The sequence below is a fragment of the Lonchura striata genome, chromosome 14, assembly GCF_046129695.1.
Source record: "Lonchura striata isolate bLonStr1 chromosome 14, bLonStr1.mat, whole genome shotgun sequence".
Lineage (NCBI taxonomy): Eukaryota > Metazoa > Chordata > Aves > Passeriformes > Estrildidae > Lonchura > Lonchura striata.
This window is the reverse complement of record NC_134616.1, coordinates 9,044,761-9,072,611: the sequence shown is the minus strand read 5'-3', so window position 1 is coordinate 9,072,611 and position 27,851 is coordinate 9,044,761. Positions and strand designations below refer to the sequence as shown.

Here is a 27,851-nt window from a genome sequence, read left to right as displayed (position 1 = left end):
CTTCCGATGGCGAGAAGCGTCGGTCAATGTGTTCTTGTCAGTCACAGAGGGTGAAATTGCGAAATCTCTTCTGCGGTGAAAGGGGTAGGGAGAGGGGCAGGCAGGTCTATATTTATCCCTGAGAGCAGACAGGAATTCACAGCACCGGTTTCCTCGCCCCAGTTTTAAGAGCTACCCACAGCCTCTCAGACCAAATCCAGAGGCACACTGCTGTGCCACCCTACGAGCCGGGGCTGGGCAGGCTCAGATTTTCCTCTCAGTGAATTTCAGGCAGGAGATGATGCACTGGGGCAGCCGGGGTGCTGCTGCACTCCTGCTGCTGGCGCAGCTCCAGCGCTGTGACGGCAGCGTGCGGGGACTGCCCGTCCCTGGCTGTGTCCACGCAGCTCTCGAGGAACAGTGGGGCTCGTTTTACACCTCTGTCCCAGCCTGACTTCGGCACCATCCACCTGCTCATTTTCTTGGCCCCTTTCCAATGGGAGCGGTGCTTCCTTTCGCCAGGCCGTGTTTAAGGATGGGGAAAGGCTGCCTTGCCCCAGGCTGGGACTGTGCCCGAAGGCACGGGGATGTGTCCAGGCTCCCGCAGGGCTTCACGGTGCCATCCCAGCCGATAAAGCACCATTTATTTCTCCCTTTCCTCTCCCGAGCGTGGCTGAAAGCCGCTCACCGGCTGTGCTAATAAATGGGCGCAGCGGGAAACAAAGAGGTCTGGCAGCTGCCCCGGGCTGCGCAGGGCTGGCCGGGGCTGCCGCTCGCCTGCCGCTCGGTGCCGGTGCCGGTGCCGGTGCCTGCCCGAAGCCAGCCCGCCGGCAGCTGTGCCCACAGCTGTGCCCACAGCTGGATCCCCTGGCCAGGCTGGCGCCGTGGGGCAAGGGTTGTCTTCCCGAAGCTCGGGAGGTGGAATGGGATGCAGGCTCTCTCATCGCTGTCAGTGTACACTTTCCCTTTTCTCCTGGGAGAAGCCGGTCAATAGGCTCTTACCCAGTGAAAGCGTGGGGTTTTTAAAGCAGAGGTAGTATTCGTTTCTTTTAAGTCTATGAAATAATGCTTGAAATAATTACATTATTTGTACTTAGCACCTCTCAGTCCAGGGCATTAGAGTGATTTACAAGCAATTATGAAGCCTGCTGGGAAGATGCTTTTATCGCCACTTTGCAGACAGGATGTGGAAAACAGAGTTTGAGGGCCTATTCCTGCTCCTTGGCCATGGACACGGAGATTGCAGATGATTGCCGTCTCCATGGAACAGGGCACAGGCAGCAACAGGCATTGCCGCCGGAGCGGAGATCTCGGAGTACCGAGAAATGAAACGCTGGGCCGGGGGCGGTGTCGGGGTGGCTGCCCGGGACTGTCATTTGCACCCCAGGGAGGAGGGAGATGAGGAGAACGGGGCAACAGAGAGGTGCCAGGGCGATTTTGACAAAGGACAGAATGTCCTGGAGCAGCTGGACTGGAGGAGGGTGGGAGCTGCTGAAGGCAAGGGGATGGAGAAAGATGGGGAGAGAGGTGGGGAGCCCCGCTGGCCAAGCTGCCGGTGAGCGCGCCGAGATCTCCCGGAGGCGGGACAGGAGCTCTGTCCTCTCCGGCGACGGGGCGGGAGCTCCGTGCCTCCCTCCCCGAGCCCCCCGGGGAGAGGCCTCTGCGCTGGCTCCGGCGAGGCGCCGGTGCCCAGCAGCCGCTCCGGCCGGGGCCGCGCGCCGCCGGTGGCTCGCGGGGAGCCGCGGGCGGAGCGGAGCGCGGCGCAGGCGCGGCGGGGCCGGTGCCGGTGCCGGGGCTGTGCCGCCGCCGTGGCCCGGCGGCTGCGGCGGGAGCGGCGGCAGCATGCGGCAGTCCCTGACTCAGCAGCGCCCGGCCGGCGTGGCCCTGCCCGACTCCGTGGGTGAGTGCCGGACCGCGGGGGATCCCGCCGGCCCGGGGGACGCGGCCGTGCGGGGCCGTGCGGGGCCGTGCGGGGCGCCGGGTCCCCGGGGACCCCGCCGGGGCTGCGGCGGCCGGGCCGCCCCCGCCGTTCCCCCCGCCCGCCCCGCCGCCGGCCGAGCGCGGTTCCGGCCGTGAGTCCCCGCAGCCCCCGGTGCGCCGCGGCGGGACCCGCGCGGGTCATCCCGGACGGAGGCGGCCGCGGCCCCGCAGCAGCGGCAGCATCCTTCGGAGCGGGCGGAGCGCGGCCGCTGCCCTCCCGCGCCCCCAGGGAGGTCGGGGTCCCCCGTTCCTACTCGCGGGGTCCCTCCCTTCCAGCGCCCCGCCGCCGTGAGCCCCGCAGCCCCCGCCCGTGCGCGCCGGGCCCGCAGTCGGAGCCGTGGGGTCACAGCTCCGGTGACGCGGTTTTAGCAGAAAAATGGGACCAAAGGAGAGGGGCTGGGAAGAGGGAGGCTCGGCGCCATCTGCCCCCGGTTCTCCCGGGGTAAAAGTTAGAGCTGGCTTCTTCCTTGGGCTGCTACTCTGTGCCTATTCTTCGCTTCTGGCTTTTCCCCCAAAGAACAAGATGGAGAAGTCGGTCGTGTTTCTGTGCCATCTTGTCCATTTTATTCTAATAATCGTAAAAAAAAAAAAAAAAAAAAAAAGTGAATCAAGGGCAGTTCAAATATATGCATTATTGCAAACTTTTAAAGTTATCTGTAAAAAGCTGCCACAGCCTTGTCTTTAGAGTGGCTTATAGGGCAAATATAACAAGAGAATGTTTCTGATGCTTAATAGAAAAACAATCATTCTAAAACCAGTGCCCGTTTGGAGTGCCATTTTAGCAAAAGCAATAGCCAGGCTATGGATAGCATAAATTTCTTTATAGCTCCCTAACAGAGTCAAGCACAGTGTTTTGGATCATCTTGTATACTTATGTTGTGGTAAGCATTGCAAGTTTTGGGGTATCTGTTTGGGATAAATCACAGAGAAAAAGCTATTATTATCTCTTAAAAGCAGAGACAGCAAAGCTGCCGTAACTCAGCTTCTGTGCATAGAACTATACCAACCTCAGGAGCACACAAGAAAATGGTCTGATGGGGAATACTTTCAGCAGAAATTAATGTTGAGGGAGAGGATTTTGTCAGAGCATCCCTTCAGCAGCTTTTAGAGAGATACTGGGTTATGAGTCCATGTATGCTGAAGCAGCTGCAGGCATCCTTACAGAAGTACAAAACCACTTTCTCTCGACACGCATAGCAAGGTGTTTTCAGAGAAGGAAAAAATGTAATTAATATCCCAATATAGAGCTGAAGTGAAGCTAGTCACATTATTCCTCAGTTTCACATGTCTTTTCAATATCAAGTTAGAAGATTATGGCTGGTTTTGTCTAAACTTGAAATAAAAACTTTTAATTTTTTTTAATCTTATGAGGAATACTGAAAAGCTTTGAGAAATTTTCCAGTTGAAACCTTATGTTTCTGTTCTCTACTGAATGCTGGCATGTGTCAGTCCTAAACTGGGAAACAACATAGAAATTAAGCGTGAAAAACACGGTGGTGCTGAAACAAATAAAGCATCTGTAAATGGTGTTTTGAGACACTCCTTTTAGAGTGGCTTTCGTGGTAACTTTTTGCAGCATTTGTGATGTCAGTGCAGGAGCACTGGTTGGGGTGTGTAAGTGCTGTGCCCGTGTGCCCACAGCACCCACCCAGCCATGCCCTGCAGACATCTGCACCCCCACAGCTCCTCGGCTTATTTACCCTCTGCTCATTTGCCAGCCAAACCATGGCAGTTATCAGGAGTTTGGTAATCCTGTGGAAGCAAGATGGATTCATTCTTTCTCCCCTTTCAGAACTAATCTGTGTAAGAAACGGCAAATTTTCTCCAGTTTTGGTCCCACTGTTACAGACTTTTTAAGACATTTATGGGACACTTGCATTTAAATGGTTACATTGAAACTGAAGTGTGGCACAATGATACATACAGAATGGCTTCATCTCTTAATGATTTTTGAATGATTTAGAAGTCTAGATTTTCTATTATTAACTTATTTGGCAGATGTAGGAGAATAACCCCAAGCAAACAGTCACATACCTTTATCTCTAGCCTGTAAAACATGGCTTGAAAGACTAAGGATCATTGATAAAATATCCAGCCTGAATCTTGGGGTTCTCTAGCAGCTATTTAATATGTTTTTGTTTGAAATTAGCAACTATCTAGCTATTTATTCCAGCTAAGGACTAACCAGTTGTCAGGCTCCTTGCTCTTAGGAGCAGTGATGTCCCAATGATGCAGTCAGACCTGTGCTCTGGAACATGAGCAGGTTTGTGGATGGAGATCTCTCCTTCCAGAGACAGCAGGTCAGTCAGAAAGGATGGTGCTTTTATTTATAAACCTCTCTTGCCTTTCATGTTGGACTAAATGACCTCCAGTGGTCTTTTCCAACCTTACCCTTCTGTGAATTTGTGCTCTCCTTCTGTTGGGCTTTTAAGGCCAAGTTTAGCCCTTGTCTGTGATTTCAAGCTCACCTGTGGGTGAAATGATCCAGCCTCGTGCCCGTGCCAGCCCAGAGCATGGAAGGGAGCCCTGCTGCCAGCTGCACAGCTCCTGGGTCGGGCTGGAGCAGCTGTGGAGGAGCAGGGGGGAGCTGCTGTGCTTTTCCCTGTGGCAGCTGTCCCCGTGGAAGAAGGGAGATATTTGTAGCAGCGTGTGTGGGTTGGTATGGCTGCATCATTGTTGGGGTGAAAGGATCTCTTTATGTGCTGGGTATAAATACACAGATCCTACAGAGGGGCATGTGGGCACCTGGGGCATGCATCTCTGAGACTGACAGCGCCCAGCAGGGCTGTGTGCTCCTCTTTCTGGAGAATTTGGACAAGGAGGTTGTGCTTGGCTTGACCAAGTCTCCCAGCAGGGCCCTTCTGCAGGTGTTTTATCTTGCTGTGCACAGGCTGCCATGGACCCACTGAGCACCTGGGGATTCCCAAGGTGGTTTGCTTTAGGGAGTGCACTCTGCAATGGGGAAAGCTGCTCCTTGCCTTTGGGACACGTTCCTGCCCTTCTCTGAAACACCCAGAGAAGTGCTGGGAACCTCTGAGGTGGGAATACCCTTACCTGCTCCCAGGGCCCGTTGGAGAGCCCCAGGCTGTGGGAATGGGATTCAGGGTGGCCCCAGCAGCCCATGGGCAGGGGCCCCTACAATCCATTATCCTGCCAGCCATTCTTGCAGGTGCTAGGTTGTATCTACATAATATATGAAATATGATCAAAAGGATTGTTCCACAGAGTGACACAAAGATGGCAAAGCACGTGCAGACCAAACATGCCCCTAAAGATGTTGCTGAGCGTAGTGTCGCAGCCAGCTTTCCTCTTGGCTGGTGGAATCACTCTTTTATGTTTATGCTCATTTGGGAGATCTATAAATATAGAAAAGGAAAAAAAACCTCATCATCAGGCAGCTGTAGATGAGTTTTACTAATCCACAAATTCATTATTCAAGCATCTAAAAATACCTGGTCCTTGCTGAAAGCAGAGGAGAAGTGGCTGTTACTGGTGATGTCTTATTTGCATGGAAAACTGTGGATGCCTTATGATTACAGTCAAATTTCCCCTCTCAGAACAAGCAGCATGCAGTGGGGTTATTTAGCTTGACGCAAGTAGACAGATCAGAAAGTATATAAATGTCTAATGTGAATATTTCTCATTAGTTCAATTGCCCCAGGCTAGAGGGGCTGGGAGACTCCAATGTATCTAAATGAGCTGTGCAGAGTTGCAGTTCTTAAGGCTCTCTTCATCTACGTCAGAGCAGTGTTAGTGAAGGTGAAAAGTGACAGGCAAACCCAAAAATATTCTCAAGTCAGAAGAAGGGAAATTCACCGTGGTGTGGTTGGCAGTGGGAGGAGAAATTTGTGGTGCTGTGACTCTCCCCAGATGGAATCAGCAAATTCTGTTGTGTGTGTGTGTTTTTAGGGTCGTTCAATAGAAGAAAAAGAAATTCCCTCTACGTAACTGTGACTCTCCTCATTGTGTCAGTATTAATTCTAACGGTGGGCCTAGCTGCTACAACAAGAACCCAAAATGTGACTGTTGGAGGTTATTACCCAGGGGTTATTGTAAGTATAGAACTCCTAGGTATGTCTAGAAAACTTACTGCCTACAAAGTCCCTTGTAATGCTGAAAATGTTATAAAGGGTGATTTTGTCCTAAATATTTTGCTCAGCTACTTCATTACCATTTGATTTATTTGTTTTATTATTATTTTGCACCTGCTGCACATTCCCATGCAAAAATCCCATCCAAGTGGCAACTTCCTCTGAGCTTAGGTAAATAACTTGCTTTTGAGCTAGTGGTGAGACAGATAAATAGATTTTATGTCAGTTGAAGCAACTTTAGAACCTCTTCATTTTCCTAGATCACACTAAGCCCAGACAGAAGTAAGGCAAAGAAGGACATTACTGCCAAAAGCAGTTGAGACACCAGGTTTTGAAATACTGGTAACATGAACTTGTGGTCATAAAGTTTACTTGCAGAAGTGTTTAGCAGATTGGAGTCCCTGGATGAGGAGCTGTGGCAGCTTGCCAGGGGAGCATGTACATCAAAGCCAAGAGCACATCCATGTCTTCTTTTTTTGTTATCAGCAGCTGAAAATGGGAAAGAACCATCTTTTAGCTTCACATGGCTTAATTTAGAGAAGACCACTGCCATTAGATGTATACTCTCTTACAGAAGCATGAGGGGCAAGTATGTCATGACCTTCCTGGCATGAGCAGAGGTCTAACACGAGCTGGACAGCAAGTCCTGCTCTGTTCCTGTGCATGTCTAAGACATGCTGGAAAAGAAGCACTGAAATGGATCAAATTAGGTGTCTCAGTAGATTAAATGCATCCAGTGGCCCCAGCTAGAGGCTCCTGATGTAACAGCTGTAGGATGCTGCACATTTGATTTGGAGCCTTGAATTTGAAGGCTTGAAACCATTCCAGAGAACCAGGTGGAGACTTGTTCTTGTTGTATTGCTGTTTGATTTATTTGTCATGCATTGCTGATCTCAGAGAGGTTTATACTTTTCTGTGTCCAAGTTCTTCTGCAGCTGAAGAAAGTCCCTTTACAGCCATTACAGATTATGTTTGGCCTCTTTGGTTTAGGTTTTCTGGCTTGTCCCGGTATCTCCTGCATTTAGCCCTGATCTTTTCTAAAGTCTAGAAGGAAGGTGTTGCGAAAGATGACAGACTGGCTCCAGACTCTCCACACTTACACTGCACTGTGCCAGCCTGAGCTGAGCCTCGTGCTTCAGAGCAGGTCCTGCAGGCTGATGGGCAGAGTCTGCTGTTCATGTCCCCTTGACATCTCCCGAGCTATTTATGGCCCGGGAGCGTCAGCATCGCTTACGCTTTTTTAAGGCTTAGTCTGCTCAAGGAATTAATGAAGTCCTGGGCTTGGGAAGGGCTTTGAGTTACTTTATTCAGAGGCACCCTGGCAATTTATGTTTGTCAGCAAATTCCCCACCTATGTTCATTAATCTGCTCTGTGGAAATGTGTGATGACCTCACCTGTCTCGTTGCACAGGAAAACATTTCAGTGTGCTGCTGGATGCTTCAGAATGTGCTTAAAATAGCTGATGTTTCATAACAAGCTGGGATTTCTCCCTTTACTGGGGAGAAAGGGCTGGCTGCAGTGAATGAGTGTTCCATGAGTTGTCCTCAAGCAGATAAAGCCAGAAATCTCTTTGTATGCTGGGTGACTTCTCTGTGTGTGGAGCAATTCCATGGCTGAAGTCATCTTATGGAACATAGAAACATAAAGTCATAGGATACTCTGAGTTGGAAAACACCCATCAAAATCATCAAGTCCAACTCCAGGACAATCCAAATAATCACACCATGTGCTTGAGGGCATTGTTCAAATTCTTCTTGAACTCAGACATCAGATGTCTTATTGCTGCCATGCCTAAACCACCCTTCCTTCCTCCTTCAACTTGTGTTTCTTGGGCAAGCACCTCTTGTGGGAGGAGGAAACATGCAAAGATTTTACTTCAGTGCAGGGGATTATCTTCCCAGGCCTCTGCTTCCAAGGAAGGACAGAACTGGGCACTGGAGACCTTCCACACATCAGTAGGATTTGGTTTGGTTGGGTTTTTTGAGGGTTTGAAGTTTGTTTTTTTTTTTTTTTCTCTAGCAGCTCAGTTCCTCATTGATACAAGTGGAGAAGCTGAAACAGAGGGTTCAGTGACCTCCTATAGCCAGGGTGCCTTCACCCTCCTCCGTGACCACCCACACCTTCACAACTGCATCAGTGAATACCTTAGCTGTGTCTCTGGGGGAAATGTCCTCACCTGTGGCTGGATGACCGACCTGGGACAGGGAAGCCCAGAGCACAGCAGTGATGTTCAGCAGACAAGAGTAATGCTCAGTGCAGAAGACAAGGAGCCCTGTGGAAGTGAGACTGTGAGATATGTGTGTTGTCTCCAAGTTACAGCAGCTGACAGAATCTGTGTAAATTACTGACCTTTCTTAGGCTTTCACTGGCAAATCCCTTCTGTAATGGTTCCTTGCCAAGGATGTTGGCTCGGGGCTTTACTCTGGAAAAGCACATTCACTTTGTGTCCTGTCCTCCTTTCAGACAGACATCCTAGGGGATCACATCCACCAGCAAATAAACGATGTAACTGAGGAACATCACTAAGATCTCTTTGTCCCATCCATAGAAGAATGAGTAGTTCTTCCATTAGTGCAATGAGAATTCTTGTCAATGAGAATCCATCAATTTACTTGGTCTTCATCTTCTGGATATACAGACTTGCTCTAATTTCTTCTTTTTGAATTATCTTAAATTATCTAAAACATTTCACCTTTTGTTTTGAGTCTGCTCTGAAACACCATGTGGATATTTCTCTTAAAGCTCAAAGGACACAAAACCTTTTTCTTGAACATTTCCCTTAGGTGTGTGTTACCACACAAGTTCCTTCTGCTAAATATCACCAGATTGAAAATTACACCTGGATCCACATCACTGTTAATGCCCGGATCTCCAAAATTTTTTTGCTTGGGCTTGAACTACAAATCTGGTACTTCAGGAAGGTGGGGGTGTTGTTTACCTAAGCTAAACAATAAGCCCAGCAGCCCTGGCAGGTCAGTGTGGGGCAGTTCAGCAGTGCCCTAGGTCTCTGCCCTGCCTGTTTGCCACCCAGTGAAGCAGACCCTGGCTTCCCTGCAGTGCTTCCCACTGTGGCAATTTGTGCCTGATGTGGGGAACATGGTCTGCAGGAGCTGAGTGCCAGCCAGGCAGTGGAGAAGCAGGAGCCTGATCAGCTGCTCCACTTTAATCCCTGCTGCTTGAGCCAGCTGCCCTCCCTGCCTGCAGCACTGCACCAAAGGTTGCTGGGTTTAAGCAGGGCAAGGGAAGATTGGAGGCCAAGTTTGCATTCCCTTTGTGTCTGCTAATCTCTGCACACGCCTCTGCCTGTTAGTACTGGGTTCATTAAACCTTTGTTTTCTATTCCTGGATCTCAAAGTATCAATTCCAGGTTAGTTGACTCATTTTTGCATCACTACAGCTTGTCTCATGTCTTGTTTTTCTTCCTGGGGAGTTGGCCAGTTATTGGGCATTCTCACATGGATTTTCACTGGCCCTTGGTCTGTTGTCTGGATTTGCACCTCCTTAATATGACAGATCCAGCTATAGGACTTTTCCAGCGTTTCTCATTTTTCCAACCCATGGAAGTGGGGTTGGATATGCTCTACACTCAGTGTGACACAATTCTATTTTTGCATCTCCCCTCTTAGGCCTTGGTTCCTGCTTGAAGTCCCTGTTTCTGTCCTGGCTGAGGTGTGCTCTGTCCTAGAAACTTCGTAGTGTGGCTTAAGGCTATGGAGAAAGGAGGTGGGAAATTGCTCTCCTGGCTGACTTCACTGAGCTGAAATAAGTGTTGTCAGTTACAGCAGCAAGAAAAGATTCTTTTGCTGCAGTGGCTTATTCTGTTTGGCCAGTGTGAGCTCTTCTGGTAGAGCACCCTGGCTGATGCATCCTCACCCCTGCAAATGAGGGAAGAGTAAGAGAAGACAGAAAACTGCTAAATATTCCGAAGTAGAAATCTCCCTTATTTCATGCTTCACATTGAGGAACTCTGAGTTGAAAACTGAGATGGTTGCTCACGTGCTCAGTGAGGTCACAGAAAGCTGGTCCTGGAGGTTTTAGTGCATTGGTCCTGCTAGGTTTGCATCTGGAGGCTCCTGAGGGTTTGTAGGGTTGTTCCAAGACAGCAATGCATATACTCATCCACCAGCCATTTCTCAGCATCACTGGGGGGATGGAATTCAGAACTCATCCTTTTGGTTTCTACACACGCTTTTAGTGCCATATGTGGGATACCCCTGATAGTTCCTGCTAGTGAGAGACTCCACTGATTTCTTGCTGAAGGAAGAGAGCTCACACATCAACAGAATGTTCTTTTGCTGCTTCTGGATTTAATTGTGTTCTGTCTGTTTGTAAAATATGTTGGGTATCATCCTGAACTAAATGCTAACAATACATTGTTTTTCAGCTTGGTTTTGGGTCCTTCCTTGGAATAATCGGATCAAACTTGATAGAAAACAAAAGACAAATGGTAAGTTCTTTATAAACACTTTCTAAAAAAGCGACAGTAACTCAAATACTGTGTGTAAAGAGTATTATTTTAGGTTTTCCTGACTCTTCCAGGTAGTGTTGCATACCACTTGAGAACTGGAGATAGTTTCTGGCAGCCTAGGAGCAGCACCCGTGGCACTCTGCCTCCTGCCTCACTCATCTCATTCAGGAGTGAGACAAGTGATCCCCCTGGCCAGTGGCTGCCCCAGGCTCTGCAGGGAGATCCCCCAGCCTTGCTCCTGTGAGGCTGCAGAGGGAGGCTGGGCTGTCCCTGCAGCCTGCCCTGCTTTGGCAGGGATGGAGGGGCTCAGAGGTCAGCTTAGCAGTGTGTGCTGCTGGCCAAGTCTAAGGCAGGTTCTGCAAAGGGAGATGGGAGAAATTCCTGTCCAAATCCAGAGTCTGCCTTTGTGCTGCCTTTGCTTTGCAAACAGCAGGCTCCCTGCAGAGCAGGAGGAGAGGGTGAGGCAGACCCTGCAGGAGATGACATTTGCCTTTCCCACAGTCAGACAGCGTGCAGGGGAGGTGAGTTTTCCAGTGGATATTTTTTGTTGTTTTCACCCTGGCTCTGCAAGAGCAACATATCCTTGTTCTTTCTGTCCTAGCAGGGTTTCAGGCTCTTGCTCATCATGCATTAGCAGCATGTCAGTGTCTGGTTGAGCAGTGACCATATTGTGCCAGTCCTGGACTCTTCACAGCAGTGCCCACAAGTGACAGTGTGGCTCATAACTTGTTTGATTATTCTGAAGAACCCTGGGTGGCCTGAGCTTATTCTTTTCATCTCTCTGTCATTTTGTGTCCTAAAAAACATTCATGACCCAGCTTTGCAGGGATTGCATCACTGCTGCCTGTGCTGGCAGCGAGCATGTCTCCACTCTGATGGCAGAGAGGACATGCAGTAGCTGTCACTTATTGTCCCCGTGCTTTAGTCACAGGTCCTCCTTACCCAGGAGCACTCCAGAGTGGAGCTTTGTCCATTGCATGTTTCTGTGATACCACTGGCCATGGAGGATTTATTTTTTTCATCTTCTTTGAACATCCCCTGTGTCCTAGTTTGCTGAAAGGCAGCCTTGGTCTGGCTTGTTGTGCAGCTGAAGGCAGAAAAAGCCAAAGGAGCTTGTGCAGCTGTGTTCTGGTGCCTGTTCCTGTCTGTGAGGTGACTGGTGAGTGTGAGGAGTGGAGCGAGCCAGTGTGGCTGATGGGGAGAGCTAACCTGAAGGAGCACTTCTCACTTCCCCAGACTGCTGGCAGGAACAGACTCTCTGGTTTTTCCCACCGGGTGTATTGACTTCCATGCTGTGTCTCTAGAAGGGAAGGAGAGCTTTTGTGCCCCCAGGGAGGACCAGCTGCCCAGGCAGCCCTGGAACACACCCACTGCCCACTCAGCAGCTGCCAAGTGAGGAGTCAGCAGTTTGCACACCTTTATGACAGTCACCTGGGCCATGGAAAAGTGAGAGCCAGCACCTTCACAGCCCATCTGAGGCTGTACCATCAGCTGAAGGGGACCTCAGCTCAGGACACTCCTGCCCTATCCAAACTAAGTTTGTCTTTTGTTGTCTGAATGCTGCTTGGTGTGGCTGACTTCATCTGGAGTTACATGAGTGGAGTTCAGTCAATAACACCACACAGCTCTAGAGAGGGACTTCTTCTTGCTACAGTAACAGTATTATCAACCCCAAATCAAAATCAATCTTGTTGGCAAGTTGAAAACTGGAATTTTTAAAATTAATTTTGTCAAGAAAATTAATCCACAAACACCAGAGTTTTATGTCCAAAAAGGAGACAGAGGAGTCCTGTACATTTATTCAAATAAAAGGAGAGGCCAGGGGTCATTTCCCTTGGAGTCTCTCAAAATTTTCAGGGGATGCAGCCTCTTTTTTATCCTCATTTCCCTCTCTCTTTCCCCACTGGCTGAGTACATGAGAGGTGTAGATACCCTGAAACACCTAATAGTCCCTTCTAATGTATACCCACCCTGTTTTTCTTCTTCCTTGTGTTTCTGTTATTTTTCTCTAAATCCAGAGATTTAGCACAGTCTCGAGTGAGTAACAGTCTGTGTCAGTTAGTGGAATTCCTTTGGAGTTTATGGTTCCCTCCATTGCTTCTCTCTTGTCTCCATATCTGGCCTTTTCTACCATCAGGCCCACAGTTTGTTTGTAAAGACATGCTTTTAAAAGCCATTTCTTCTTTTTCATTCCTTTCCATTTGTATATTTCTATTTGCTATTTGATTTTTTCTCTACCATAAATTCGGAGTGTTTGGTTTTCAGACTTTTCTTTCTACATCTGAGAGAAAGAAAACTGCATGTAAATAAAGTGAGCATCAGATACTTACCTCTTGGTAGGGCTGTTATGAAAGTATCATTAACTTTGTATTTATTTTAAACCACCATATTAGTAGCTCCTATCTGTGAGCACAGATGATTGACAAATTCCCTAATTGTATATATTCAGTGTTTGGCTCACTTCCCATCTCTAAGGCTCATGCTATTTAGGGCAAATATCCTCTTTCACATGTGTATGAAACAAAAGAAAGTACTGAGAAAAACTCAACTTGCTACAAAATAACCTAAGCCATAAACCCCATGTCTTCCACCAAAACTGGACTTTCTCCCCTTGTGTGGTTTCACTGATTTCGTAGTGAGACACTGTGACCTTGTAATGGATACTGTGAGTTGGGACATGCAAAGGGTGAGGCTGTGTGGGGAAGAAATGCAGGAGTCTCCAGCTGACAGAAACAGGGCCAGTGTAGGATCTGGCCCTGGAAATCTTGTCACCTACTGCCATCTGCAAGTACTTTGTGGTGCAGCATCTGGTATTCCAGTAACAGCTTGTTGTGATCATGGCACCTTCATGTGGTCACTGGGATCCTTCCCCAGCCTGCTCTCTGCTGCTGCAGCTCTAATGCCCAAGCCTTGAATACTTGCCTCATCTAGAAAACCATTTTATTTCCTCTCATTTTTAAGTAAGCCACTGCCCCAGGTGAGCCCTCTGGCATCTCCATTCTCCAAGCTGATCTGGTCTGTACATGGAGATTATTTCTGCTTTACCTGCTGAATGCTTTCACCCTAATTTTAGGAACAGGGAGGATGGGGCCAGTGGAAAAGGATCATGCCTGTCTGGCTGCCCTTCTCAAGCTGCAGGTGGGGGAAGTCTCTCTCCTTGCAGCTCTCCAGTGGAGCTGGATGGACTGTGCTTGCCCCAGGTTGGCACCAGGAGCCCAGCCAGGCTGCTGAGGGTGCACAGCACCCGTGGCATGGGCTGGGCACTGCCCTCTGCTCTCGTGGCTTTGTGCTTGTGCCTGCAGCCCAGTGCTGCTCCCTGAAGGCACAGTCCCAGCAGAGAGGTTCACACACTGCAGTCTCCTGCATCCTCACAGCTCTGGAAGTGTTCCCAGGAGCAGCTCCCCACAGCGCTCCAGGGTGAGGAGAGAAGAAATCTCTATTTCTCCAGGGGAGAGTTAAGGACAGCAGCCGCCAGAAGAGGAGGTGCATTCTCAGCCCAAGTTTAGCCTATTGGAGTCATGAAAACTTGATAAAGTCCCCAGAGAACCAGTCTGGCACAATGGTCCTACTCCTGCCACTCTGCCAGAGCAGACACACATCCCCCTGCCTTCATCCAGAGCAGTCTGTGCACCCGGGCAAACATCTGGGTCATTGATTGCTCGAGGGTTGACGAATGTGCTTTACATATCCTTGTGGAGAGGGCACTGATCCCTTGGTTGTGAGAGGCAGATGATATTTTGCTTTGTTTTCCTTTCTCAGCTGGTTGCATCGATCGTCTTCATCAGCTTTGGTGTCATTGCTGCGTTCTGCTGTGCCATAGTAGACGGTGTCTTTGCTGCCAGACACATAGTAAGTGCTTCCAGGAACACACAGTCCTGCAATGCTTTTACTCTAAGAAAACAAGTGATGGTGTCTGCAAGCCTGTATCAGGCCACTTCAAAACATATAAATATATATCATGTGTTGAATGCTGCTTTAAATCACAAGCTTTAGAAAAATAATATAATTTTTTAAAAAATATATTTAAATTAGTGGAAAGCACTAAGATCTTAAAGCTTTGCTCTGGTTTTTTTTTGGCTTTATGTGTTTATTGAGTATCAGAACACTTAAGATGTAATGTGAATTACAGCTGTCACCAAGGGACAAGATATGAGCAATAGCATCTATTTTGTTTTAAATGTAGACAGAGCTGGTTCTTAATGCAGAGTGAATCAATCGATGCTGTAGTAAAATGAAGCAATTCGATATGAAGCTCACTGAAGTGTTGCAGTATAAACAGGAAACATTTGCAGTAGGTTCTCAGTTTCCATTTGGTGACTTAAAAATTATGAGCTACCGCTGTCATGACCAATCACTCGTAGAGTGTGATGTGCAGAAGCTTAATTATTATTATAGAAATAAAAAGTCACAATTCCATTTCAGCTTTTTGATTGAAATTTGTAACTGCAAACAGTTTTTTGTCCTGCAGCTCTGCAGTTTGATGATTTTTTTTTAAATTTTTGGCAAGAAGGGATTAAAAAGATTTGGAGTTTATTTGTATCAGAATGGAAAGGAATTCCAGAAGGTCAGAATTACCCATGAAATGGAAACTCCCTGTGTTAGCTGGCTAGTTATGCTCCTTCTTTTCTGCCCCTGAGTATTCCAGAGGTGGAAAGGTGGTTGGATGGCAGGATTTGCTGGCAGAGCAAAGGGCAGCTCCTCTCACTTGTGTGATGGGTGTCCATCTGTCTGGATGCAACCAGCAAGTCTGGGCCATCTCTGACCCCCTTTGGAAGGGTGTGACCTCATGGGTTGGGTTGTGGCATGAGCTGGCAGCTCCTCCCAGCTGGTCTGGGGGTGGCTGCGTGTCTGAGGCAACCAGAGCTCAGCAGCTGTGATGACAGAGGCTTTGGTTTCTGCCTCTTGATGAACAGATGGGCTTTTGGCCTCACTTTACTACCTGCGAGTCCAAAAATGTCACCACCTTGCTGGAAACGTGCTCCTGCCATGCCAGCACAAAGCATTCTTCCTGCTGCCACTGCCCTGGCACCGCGAGCTTTGGATCAGACACCCGGAGAGCCAGGCTGGCTGCTCCTGGGAAGGGCTCCCTGATGTGGATACATGGCTGGCATTGCCTTTCCTGAGGTTTTGCCTTGGAGATGAAGCTGCCATAAAGGGGGGCATTAATGCATGCTTGCAGGCTGGAATGCTGATGATCCTCCAGAGCTTTCCCACCAGACACTGGAGAGCACAGGGAGGACAAATTTGCAAACAATTAATGAAAAATTGCTGTGATTCAGCAAGAACCCTCAGAAATAGGTCAGGCAGACCTGGTCTGTGTCTGTTCAGTTCAGGATGGCCACTATCACCCAAAGAGCCCAGCTCAAGAGACTGCTCCTCCCATGCTGGCTGTAGCAATTTCATGCCTCCAAGGACCAGGGTTAAACATCACCCAGGGGAATGGGGTGGGGGCTGCAGAGCTGTTGTTGAATTGAGGTGCTGGTGTGAGATCAGGGTCTCTCTGAAGCCTGGTCCCTTTCCCCAGCCCTTTGGGTGAGTTTGGTTTTGTGCAGGGCTAAGCCTGGTGCTTTCTCTCCGGCAGGACCTGCGGCCGCTGTACGCGGGGCGATGTCAGTACTACTCCAAGAGTACCACCCCACCTGAGGTGAGGCAGCTCCTGCTGTGTCCTGGTAAGGGCCCAGCTCCTTGGTGCAGGTGGAGGAACCTGCTGCCAGGCGGCTGCTCCAGTGTCCCAGAGGTCTGCAAAGTGAGGGGGTGGGAGGCCGGGTGGCAGCAGGGTGCTGGGAGCACTCAGGAGGTGGGTTCCTCATGTGCTGCCTCAGTAGGGAAGCAGCAGATGGAGAGAAGGGGATGCAGGATAGGAACAGTCACCAGTCTTCAGATGTGCATTCATAGGAGCTGGGTGGTGGGTTAAGGTTTCAGACAGCAATAATTTCTGTGTGTATGAGCAACAAGTACAGCCTCTGCACCTCTCCTATTCTCCAAAGAGAAGCCTGCTGGGGATGGATGATCCTGACACATACTGATTGTGTTTATGGATGTCTGTGTGCCTTTGCTGAGCACTGATTGTCTCTCAGAACTGTCCTCACAAGTCCACAGGTGGTTCTGAATAACCATTATTTACCAAATTAGAAGGCCTGACTGAGAGTGCATGGGAGTGGTCCCCTCTCTTTTCAGGCTGACTGTCCATGTGGACTGGGATGTTATTACCCAGAGACACACACAGCTGACCCCTTTGGTCAGTTCTGCACCACTATTGGAATCTTGCTCTCAGTTTGGGCCATGCTATTGACACCTCTCTGCTCTGCGTGGCCCTGGGGTGAGGTGGGTGAGTTCAACAAGGCCCTGGCTGCTTGCAGGAGTTGCAAAACCTTCTTCCTCTGCAGGCACCTCCTTGTCTGTGAGCTCCCCCAGCGAGAGGAAATGCTGCTTGCTTCTAGCCTAGTGCATCTCTATTCCAGTAATGGAGGGCTTTGTGGGAGCAAGATAAGGAAAGAAAAGTCTGCCTGGGGCTAATGTGGAGATCACTGAGAATTCTACATGTAGAGCAGGCCAAACAGCAGCAGAAACTGTCTTTGGGGACTGTGTCGTTCTATGCTTTATGTGTTTTTTTCTGTATTCATGCAGGCTGTCTGTCACCCACAGCGCCGGGCCCCCTGCACACCGAAAATAAAAACCAATACCTGCTTCTGCTGTGACCTGTACAACTGTGGGAAGTAAGCCAAAAATGCCACGAATTCCTGCCCATGGGAAGGGCAGTGGGCATGCTCCTTGGCAATAGCTGGCAGCTCCTTTGCTGGATAGTTAATTGCAGTTGTGGGAAGGGACCTTAAGCTGTTTGTTAGCAAGGAGGAGTCCCAGACAAAAGCTAATCAAGTTAGCTTGGGATATCCAAGTTAGTGAGTGTGAAATACATCAAGGCCATCCCAGCTATGGGTGACCATGCTCTGGGCCAGCCCAGCTGGAAAAATGAGAGCACAGGAGTTTCCATTACTTCCATGCTTGGTGTCCTCCTCAGGTTTTCCACCTATTGAGTGTTGCTTGTGTTAACACCTTCCTTCTCTGTTGGCACTGGGTTTTGTTTTTTCCTGTGAGAATACTGAAGATACAAGAAAACTGGGACACTGCTCCACTTCACCTTGCCACTATTCCATTCCCCAGCCTGCTAGCAGAGAGGAGAGTTAACAGGCTGGTGCCATCTGTGCCTTCATAAACCAGTGTCCTCTCTGCCCAGTGAATGTTTTTCATGCTCACACGGGGTTGGAAGGTGAACCAGCACTGTGCAGTGAGTCAGAACGTGGTTATCAGTCGAGAACCACTGCAGAGAGATCACACCACTGAGATCTGGCTACTGTGCCTAAGCCAGCTTAATTTACAGCATGCACTGCTTATACCTTGTGGAGTGCCCAATGTGTGTCAGCAAGGCATTAATAAATTGATTTTTTTACTGCTGGCTCTTGCCTAGGGCTGTTCCAGGCTTAGCACTTCTCACAGTACTTACATGGGCTGGCCTCCACTTAAATCATTGACTGTGGTGGAGGAAGATCAAAAGCTGCTCTTGGGAGAGGGTGGGTGGTTCCCTGTGCTGGGAAGCGTGATCCCTGGTCTCTGTAGGACTTTGTGTGTGTGAAAGAGGCGTGAAGCTCATGCTTTCCTTGGGCAGTTTACGGAAGACAATCCCTTTTTGCTAGCTGAAGAGAGTGATAGGGAGAGAACTGATTGGAATTGAAAAGCTTGAAACTTTTTCTGTATTTCTTTTTCTTTTGGTTTTGTTGGTATTTTGTTTTTTCACCAGTCCTGGTTCTGTGACCTGCCCCTGACCTATTTTCCCTTCTACTGATGAAAGATATCAGTTGTTGCTATTTTAATCTTGCTTAGTACCACACAAACATCCTGCACTGAGGAGGTGCTGGGTGGTGTCTCAGTAAGAGAGGCACAGACACTCAGGACTGGTTAGTGCACGTGTAAAGGATGGAAATAATGGCAAAAGTGACTGCAATCTTGCATTCTTCGTGGTGCTGGGAGCCCTGGCTTTGGCAGCAGGGCCAAGCCCCTTCCCGCTGATCAGGACATGCTGGGCAAGGTGGGATGTTCTCACTGAGAGGTCCCTGCTCTCACATCTCCATAGGAACGAGCACTCGCAAACAGCACATGGAGGTTTTATTGTTCAAGGGTCACGGAGAGCTCTGGTTACACAGAGGTGGTGCCAGCCAGGTTTTTGTAACCCCACTGAAATCCCCATCTGCTCCTTGTGATGTCTCCTGCAGTAGCCTGCTGAAATGAAAAGTGGGAGTAAAAAGGGTTAAGAGGTAGAATTGAGTAATCAGCAGAGGAGGGTGACTCCTGTGAAAGGGGGCAGTTTCCTCCAGGCCTTGTGGAGTCTGCTGAGGAGCTGAATCTGGATCTTCTGCTTCGTGGCCTTAAATATGAGCCAGTTCTTCCCCTTTTCCTCAAAGCTCTCATGTGCTCTGAGCCTAACCCTGTGTGTGAGCTGGGAGATAAGTTATTCATAAGCTCTTGGTACTGTTTGTCCCTGATAAATATGTTTTCTGAGGAGGTATTTGCTGTAGGCCACTACATCTGGTAAGCTGTGCTGAAGGCCAGCCTGTTCCCCACCTGGCAGTCAGAGGTCATTCCTGAAGAATTCTGCTGCAAGACTTCAGCCCACACGTTGCAGGAGTTGCTTTTCCTTTTCCAAAATATTATAAATAAGTGCTCCAATTTAATAATTAAAGAAATTTATTAAATGATCAAAGTATCAATTTGAAAAAAAAGAAAGCTGCAAGCAATTAGACTCTGAGCCGGGTGATCAGTGTCAGGAGACTTAGGACTTGGCCTCTGTTATAAATTGAGGCGAATAATTTGATTCAGCCTTTTAAGGTCAATTAATACTTTTTATTAATTACAGTAAGCGATAACAAGCAAACAGTGCTGGGTGCAGCTGGGGAGTCCGCACTCCCCAAGGGCTGACACCCCTCCCTCTCTTCAGTCCCTTTTTATACTTTTCTTGAGAGCTTCACATTTTTATCTCCTCTGCATTGTACTGGGCTGGCAACAGTTGATTTCACAAGTGGGGTGATGGGTCTCCTCTGCCACTGTTATCAGTTCCAACCAGTCCTGCACGATCTTTCTTACATATATAGTCATCACATTGTTTCACAATATTTGCTTGCAGTTACCAGCCCTGCCCAAGGCTGCAAGTTCCATGCCCCGACCCCCACACTTTTCCTCTACCCTAATTTCACACTCTTGATGAACAAACAAGTCAATGCAGTTTTTCACAGCCTCTATGCAAGACCCGTAGGTCTCCAAATATCATTTCTAAGGAGTTTGTTTAATACAGTCTTTTGGACTTAAGAAGGGGGGTCCTTCTTTAGCATATTTTCCTGGTTTTTCTTTATTGCTGCTTTGTTTCTCAGAAATGGTGAATAATTGTTGGAATCTTGTCAGGTGAAAATCTTCTGGGATAAACTTCTGGCGTCGAATATTATCTTATCGATCACGCCTATTAAATATATTCTATGAACAAATCCCTTGAAATACACATCTCTGGAGACAGTTGTCCCCCTGGTGTTTGAATCCCCACTCTTATCATTTAGCATAATGTTGTCCAACACTGGCTTTGTTACACAAAATGTTGTAGCTTTAATTTCTTTCAGCACAAATTATTTTATAACATATATTACACAAAATAGTGGCCTAACCAGATCTGAGTGAGTTTCCTCTCTCTGTTTTGTGCATGTGGAAAAGGTTCAGAGTGTGAGCAGAAAGACGAGGTGCCAGGGCTCCAGGCAGCTCAGGCTGCTGTAGAGCTGTCAGGGACCAGCAGCTGGAGTGGGGCACGGAGCTGGAGCTGCTCCCAAGCCCTGGGAGCCAGGCAGGAGCTGTGCTGGCCCCTGCCCATCCCACCCAGCTGCTGGGGACAGCCAGCACTGCTGGGAGGCAGCTGCTGCTCCCCGGGGCACAGTCTGATTTCCCAGGGTAATTCCAAGACCAGTTTGTCCTTGGTAAGCCTCCAGGACCTCTGTGGAGATTTCAGATGAAAGAAATGACAGACAGGTTCAGACACAAAGTCATTTGTTTCAGAACTCCCTTTGTGCAGGGAGATCATGGGTGCCACAAGCATGGGATCCAGGAGGCTTTAGCCCCACTCCCTCTGTAGTAAGGACCAGGTTATCACTGAGTTGCAGAATGGATTTTACTGTCCAGCAGTGCTGCTTAGGTTTTATGATATGTGGTGCATTTTTTTATCATTATTATTGTTTTTTTTTTTCCCCTAATCTAGCAGAGTAGAGATTTCTGGAGGGTACTATGAATACATTGATGTCAGCAGCTGCCAGGACATCATCCACCTTTACCACTTGCTCTGGTCAGCAACAATTCTGAACATTGTTGGGCTGTTCCTAGGGATCATTACAGCAGCAATACTTGGAGGATTTAAAGACATGGTAAGAGGATATAAATTTCTCAGTGCATTAAAGAAAACAAATCAGGAAAATTGCCTTTAAAAATAATCATGGAAACTATTGGTGTTTCAATGCAAATGATCTATGCATTACTTCAGTCAGGGTGGGAAGAAGGGCAAGAAATAACCATAATGAAAAAGTGGAAGTGATTCACTTTTCTCATCTTGTCACCACCTGAACACAGTTAGAAAATATTAACAGAATTGGAAGACTATTTTAAAAAGGAACCATCAGAGAGGCATTGGCAATTCCAGGATGACTGAAAATAAGCTCTTTCTTAAAAATTGATGTTACTTTTCATAGTGTTCACATTCCACAAGGAAAGTGTGGTGGTTGCTCATTAATTGTTGATTTTATAGGAGCAGTCTGAGCTGTTTAAACAGCAGTGTTAGGCTGAAACTGTTCCTCTAATTTCGTCATGGTGCAGAACCTGAGAGGGTGAGCTGGGGATCAAAACCAAACTTCAGCTAATGAAAAAAATGCTGTTCTAACAATGTGAGCTTTGAAATACTTTCACTTAACCAGGCTGCCTGTTACCTTCCATTCAGTTTTGTTCTAAACAGCACAAATGAAAGGATAGAACTGAATGTTTAACAGATACATCTGGGGCTTTTTCAGTCCTTGTGACTCATTTGGAATAACACAAAAACAGTCACACAGAAAAGAGATTTGTTGTCCAGGCTATATGTTTTTCTTACAAAGAAATCTTGGGCCCTGCACTAAGGGTACATTGTTTCAGAATTCTGAACTCTCTTCAGACTCACCAATATCTTCCCAAATAAAACAGGAGACATTCCCAGATGTCCATCACAGCCCTTTGAGATTTGATCCACACCAGAGAGCCTCTGCAAACAAAAATGTATAGGAATGAACAGAAATGCACAAAATGCACCAAATAACAGAGTAATTCGGAAGTAATTAATAATTTCTCCTACTTGAGAAGAGGTAAATATGTCTTGTGTGGGTACTGGTGTGCACTGAGCTACTGCCAGCTTGTTGTTTGGAATCTGAAACAATGAGTGGCTATGGAACAAAGTGACCTTGGAACGTAGCTGCTGCCTGAGAGGGAACTGGATTTGTTGCTAATTCAACAGAGTTGATGTCTAAAGACACACAGTGCTCCTTTAAATAACTTCTGCTTTCATTCTGCTGTCAGCTTTCTGTGACTGGGTTTGCAGCCTCATACTCTCTTCCTGTTTTGATAGACTCCTTCCCTCCCTACGCTGAACTGCACTGTTGAAAATGCACACCCTTCAGTGACCTACTACTCCAGGCCACAAGTGACATCTTACAACTCCTACTACCACAGCACTCCTCACCTGCCTCCCTACTCTGCTTATGACTTTCAGGTGGGCAACATTACAGGATGTTTCCTTGTTTAGCAGCAAGGTTAAATCCAGGCAGTCTGCAGGACTCTGTGGCCTTGTCTTCCTGTCATTTGCACAGTTTAATTTTCTTGTTCCTGCAGAAAATACCAAATTTTTCCTACTAGGCATGGGTCCTTGGCAGTGCCCTCTCTTACTAAGCAGTGTTTTCCTGAAAGCTGTCCTTGAAGTGAAGGCAAGAGGGAGGACCTGCTGCCTGCTTGCCTCCCCAACACTTACTAGTAGAGATCACATTAAAAATAGGCACTGCCTCTGGCACTGCAGTGTTCTGAGGAGAGAGGCAAAGCCAGGTGTTCAGGCACTAGATTTTATTTGGGCAGCTACTGTGTCTGAGAGAAATAGAAGAGCTTTTGGAAACAAGCTATTTGAGCTCCTGAAGACACATGATGCCTAAAAAGCTATTTTATTGTGGTTATTTTCCACATGCTTCAGCTGGCCTAAGAGGGGTCCCTGCAAGCATTCCCTTTGCTGTAATGCATCCCTTCCTTTTTGAGCTGTGGATCTGTGATGTTGGAAATGGAGATTTCATGTGAACCTTGCTGTCAACATCTGCTTTCACTTGTTGAAGCAGATGAGGACATTTCCTCCTCTGCTCTTCTGGCAGGTGGATGTTACCACAGGGGTGATGTTAATTAACACATCACACAACCACCAGGACTGGAGACTTTTCTTTTTATTAACAAGGGTTTAAGATCTTAGTCATCAAGAAAGAGGTGTGCTCTGTGATAGCTACCACGTCCCTCATCTGAGCCATGCATTAGAGAGAACATGAATCCAAACCCTCTTGGGTCTGCTGCTAGTGCCACTGCACAATGCTGTTGTCAGGGCTCCTGAACATAGTTGAACACTTAAGTCAGAACTTCTAGGATGCATTTGTGACTCATTTTTGAGATTAATGGAACCTGGGAACAATCACAGGTGCTGTATAACTTCCTGCAGTTAGAAAAATGCCAACCTCAGTGCATGCCAAACCAAGCTCTGCTACAAAGTGCTTTTCTCAGTTTCTCAGCAGTTCTAAGCACTGTCTGACCCAGAGCTGGCCAGTGTGGCAGCCCCAGTACCTGCAGAGAGCTCAGCACGGGTGGTTTCCCTCCTTTGTTGCTGCTGGGCTCTGCTAACACGGCTCAGCCAGACAGATCAAAGTGTCTGGGTCTCACTGCTGTGGGCACAGGTGTTGGCTCAGGAGACAGCACAAAAGCTGGGCAAAAATTCAACTCATCTAAATTTAATATAGCCAAGTCCCTCTTTAACATGAAATTCCAAGTCTGAGCCTTGCATATCTTCCAAGGAATTTGGGGCCTGCAAGGGAGCATTAGCTGAGCCTCTGGCTGTGGAGACTCCCTTGCCTTGAGCCCTACTCTGCTCCAAGCAGTGCCCATCCCACCCTGACCCCTCTCCCCTGACATCCTACAGCACGTGGAGCAAGCCCAGCCATGCCTCTCGCATCCCTTCCAAAGGATGCACTCCCTATGGTGCAAGAATGCTTCCCACTCATTCCACACATTTTTCACAGGAGAAAAACAACACACCAGAATTCCTAAGGAAGCCTGGGCCCTTGCAGAAACCTGGCTTTCACACACAACTCTAAAATGGCAGACCCAGCTCTCTGGTTTTTGGAGTAGCTTGTTCACTGTTGCTACTGGCTGGTGTGTGACACCCAAGATTTGAGAGGAACTCACCAGTTTTCAGTTGTCCAGTCTTTGTGAAATGCAGCAGGCACACAGAAGTGATGAGAATTTTTTAAATTATCTTCAGTTTTGGATCTAAGGAGCCTCATTTTTCAAAACTTACTTACAGGCTGTGCTTACTTTGAATGTAACAAGTTATCTGAAATGTTATTTGTATGTACATTCGCTGAGGTGAACCCTGAAATGTTACTCTTCATCTGTTTGGTACTGAAATCTCTTTGATACAGTAATTTCCATTAGGAAATGGTTACATTACAGCCTTTGCTGTCTCCCTGCAGCATTCCAGTGTGTTTCCAGCCTCCACTCCTTCTGGCCTCTCCGATGACCCCCAGTCCCTGTCTCCATCTCCCAGCTACATGTGGGCCTCTAATGCACCACCTCGTTACTCGCCACCCTATTTCCCACCTTTTGAAAAGCCACCACCTTACACGCCATAAACAACGTGAGAAAGAAGAAAAAAAAATATTTGCCATCGAAATAAGTGTGACTATTTTGTATTCATATTTTACTGTGGGAGGGAGCAGGATAATACAGAAGATAATTGCAAATAAAAATATTAGATTGGACTGTCCTTTTTTGCGAGACTTATTTCAGAAGTTTAACGATGGCCTGTGACAAAGGGGACAGACTTCTGATGTTTTAATGAGTCACTGAGTAGCAGGTGACCTAAATTTCAGCCTCTTTGGTTCATGTAGTCCTTGATTTTTAATCAAGTGATCCAACGCAGATGACAGATTCTGGTCTGCCTTACTCCATCTTGTGCCAAGCTGAAGTAAGGGTAGCCAAGATCAATAGTGGCTAGAGATTATCAACCTGTTTGAGGTGAGGGTGCTTGCACACAACACAACTCAACACTGGTTTTGTTTGGCCTTTGGGCTCCAGTTGCTGGGATTTTGCAGGGAGGGCACAGGACCCAGCTCACATCACCTTTTGGCTCAACACACTGGAAAAATTTGGGGGGGGACAGTGCCTCAAAATGTAACCCTGTTGAAAAGGATAACATCATAGAATAGCCTCATGCACGTGTAGCAAAATAATCAGAACATTGCTTTTTTGAGGGGAGGCAAGCTGTTTTTATTTCAGGTTCCTTCTTAAGATAAAAATGAAATGGAGTTGTCTCTCTGAATTCTGTGTATGCAATGCTGAAGTCAAACAGTTTGGGTGGTTGCACTGCCTAAATTGTCCTTGTATTTCTATGAAAAGCATCAGGAGCCGTCTACAAGTCACTGAAACAGTGCGGTGAAAATGTTATTTATTTGTTTACCTTTTCTGTGGTTGGGAATTTCTTTTTAAGCTTGTACTTTTAACTTTTTTAATGGACTGAATCAGCACCCTGAATAAGCACTGGTTTAGTAGCTGTATTATGGGCTGCACATAAGGAATATCCACTACTAGTTCTCCAAGATATAAGTCTCACACAGATGAAATTCAACACCCTGTATTATAGGACAAAACTGAGGAATTTGCAATTACTGTTGTGACTTTCATTTAATCTTCAGCTGATGACTGTGCTGATTGATTTAGATTCCAGCAGATTTTGCATGCATCTTGCATAACAAAAGGTCAGCTTTGATATGTGACACACTGACCTCTAAAGTGTGGTTCTACTCCAGGAAGTGATTTCAGATGACAGTGTTTGGATCTGACCTACTCAACCTGAACATTCTCAACTGCTTACTTCAGGGATAAAAACAACATTAACATTTTACTCCTTATTTCCTAAAGATAAAATTTCCTTGGCATCAGTTTGTTGACCCTAATCCTCAGTTGCCTCCCTTTACCTGCAACTGATGCAGACAAAAAGGTACCTAAAAGTCAAATCTGGCTTTCAGAATCAAAATGGAACCCACATGCTGGTGAGCTGGGGGAGAATCCAGTTGTATTTTAAACTGTGACACTTACTTTTAATCCATAAAAAAATTAAAATGCTGTCACCATGAAAAACAAACACTGAAATCTCTGATCTCACTTTTCAAAGTACACCCACACTTTATAATGCTGTTTTTAATCCTATGCATTTGCAAAGCCTTTAGGCTAGACTATGTATTAACTTTATCATTTCCACTGTCAAGTACTAATCAGTGTATTAGTTCATTACAGGATGACACTTTATCCAGAAGCAAGCGTGACTTTTCTCTAGTGAGAAAAACTGGAGAAAGGAATGCAGCTCACAGGATTTAAAGCAGTAGTGTATGTAGAACATACCCTGGTGGCATCTTGTTTTACTATAGAATGTTGAAATGCAGCTCCCATATATTTGCCTACTGGAAATAAATTTATATACTAGGGCATCTCCATTTTATATTACATTTTATTGAATTAAAGAGATATAAAGAATCTCTTGATAAAGGGATTATGGGCAATTTCAAAACAGACAGTATTTCTCTTGATAAAACTCCCCACAAAACTAGAATCAGAAGGGCACATTAATTTAGTATCAGAAACTTTATCTTTGAAATAAAAGCTAAGAATCCTGTCCAACTTCTGACAAACTGTACCATTTGTGCCTGTCAACTAAATAGGGCTTGAAGGACTAGGGGACACCACAGGACAGGACTGAACATCCTGAAGAGAACTCAACTCAGTGACAAAGAAACAATTAGGAGATGAATTGTGCCATTGGTTTTGAGTTGAAAAATACTAACCTTAGGAAATTATCCAAATTCTTATTTTTTTCTAAGGAATATTTTAGCAAAAATTACATTGCTGCTTTAAATTCACTATAAAAGGACAAGTACATTTTCACATTTAAAAACTTACTGGTGGTATTTTCTGTTGAATTACCTGTTTCATTCTGCTTGAGTAAAACAAAGCATTTAATGTAACTGCAACATTCTGCCCTGTATTTGTCATTTCTTATGAGAATGTCAAGTTTGTGACTCATATGTACCCTTTTATTACTTTGCCAAAGTTAAATAAAATTGTGTGACTTTTGTAAACAGTTACCAATTCTATTTTATATTTTAGCAACCTTCTTCTTTTACAAGTATCTTTAAGGCTATTTTTAAAAAGTGAGTAAAATTTTGATTTTAAAAAATCAAAGCAAAAAAAACCCCAACAAATAATAAAAAAAAAATCTCTATTCACTATATTTGAGACATATTTCTACCAGGATTAGCCAAAACCCCCTTCAGTTCTGTTTTTGAAGGTGCTCATGCCCCTGCACTTGATAATTTTGCAGTTTAACCATAACACGGTGCCCTGACCTCAAGCCCTGTAAAGTTATTGCTGCTGATTTTTCACTTAACACAGATCTGAATAATCCAACCAGTGGAGTCTTGGTGTCTCCTTTGCTTACTTTGGGCATGTTCTGTCCTGGTGATGTCAGCTGCTCCTTGATGTCAGCAGAGCAAGGCAGAAGCCCTATGCCAAGGAGATAAAGGCATCTAGAACATAATTTGCTATGTTACTGATTAAATTGTATTCCTTTTATGTAATAAGAATTCTACACAAAGTAAGCAACTATTTCCTGTTGTCCCCAGGTCACCAACAACAGAATTCTTACAAATGCTAACCAGTCAGCAGCTGGTAAGAAGAGCTGAAGGCACTGCCCTGGTCACTGTGTGTGTTTTACTGATCACTAGGTGGGGGCTTTGTTGACTTTGAGCTCATTTGCAATGCCAGCAGTTGGTGAGACTCAGTTCCACAGTCTCAGGACAGCTCTGCCTGTCCTGGGAGCTCCCATCCACTCCATCCATCGCAGCATTCAGCTCACAGCTCACTGGGGTTGTTGAGCTAATCTGCTTTCTTGGAAAGTGTTCAACAAAACCAATTAAACAGCATCAAAACAAAC

The 27,851-nt window shown here is 46.7% G+C and overlaps 1 protein-coding gene across 3 annotated transcripts; it reads left to right on the top strand.

Moving 5' to 3' along the window:
- The first annotated feature begins 1,441 nt into the window (after positions 1-1,441).
- Positions 1,442-26,997, top strand: TMEM255A (transmembrane protein 255A). 3 transcript variants are annotated; one of them, XM_077786523.1, is made up of 9 exons: positions 1,442-1,534; positions 5,869-6,011; positions 10,436-10,498; positions 14,279-14,368; positions 16,101-16,163; positions 17,147-17,235; positions 20,808-20,967; positions 22,191-22,334; positions 24,337-26,997. In XM_077786523.1, exons 1-9 carry the CDS (start codon positions 1,495-1,497, stop codon positions 24,493-24,495), a joined length of 951 nt encoding a protein of 316 aa, XP_077642649.1. In that variant the 5' UTR covers positions 1,442-1,494; the 3' UTR covers positions 24,496-26,997. The 3 variants fall into 3 exon arrangements, with proteins under 3 accessions (XP_077642649.1, XP_077642648.1, XP_021404049.1); XM_077786522.1 differs by having other exon boundaries at positions 1,446-1,534; positions 20,805-20,967; XM_021548374.3 differs by lacking the exon at positions 1,442-1,534 and adding an exon at positions 1,759-1,879 and having other exon boundaries at positions 20,805-20,967.
- The last annotated feature ends 854 nt before the right edge of the window (positions 26,998-27,851 follow it).

Coding starts and splice junctions, on each gene's coding strand:
- TMEM255A (XM_021548374.3), top strand. CDS start 1,822: ATGCGGCAGTCCCTGACTCAGCAGCGCCCGGCCGGCGTGGCCCTGCCC. Junction 14,369..16,100: donor TCTTTGCTGCCAGACACATA/GTAAGTGCTTCC, acceptor TCTCTCCGGCAG/GACCTGCGGCCGCTGTACGC. Junction 22,335..24,336: donor ACTCTGCTTATGACTTTCAG/GTGGGCAACATT, acceptor GTCTCCCTGCAG/CATTCCAGTGTGTTTCCAGC.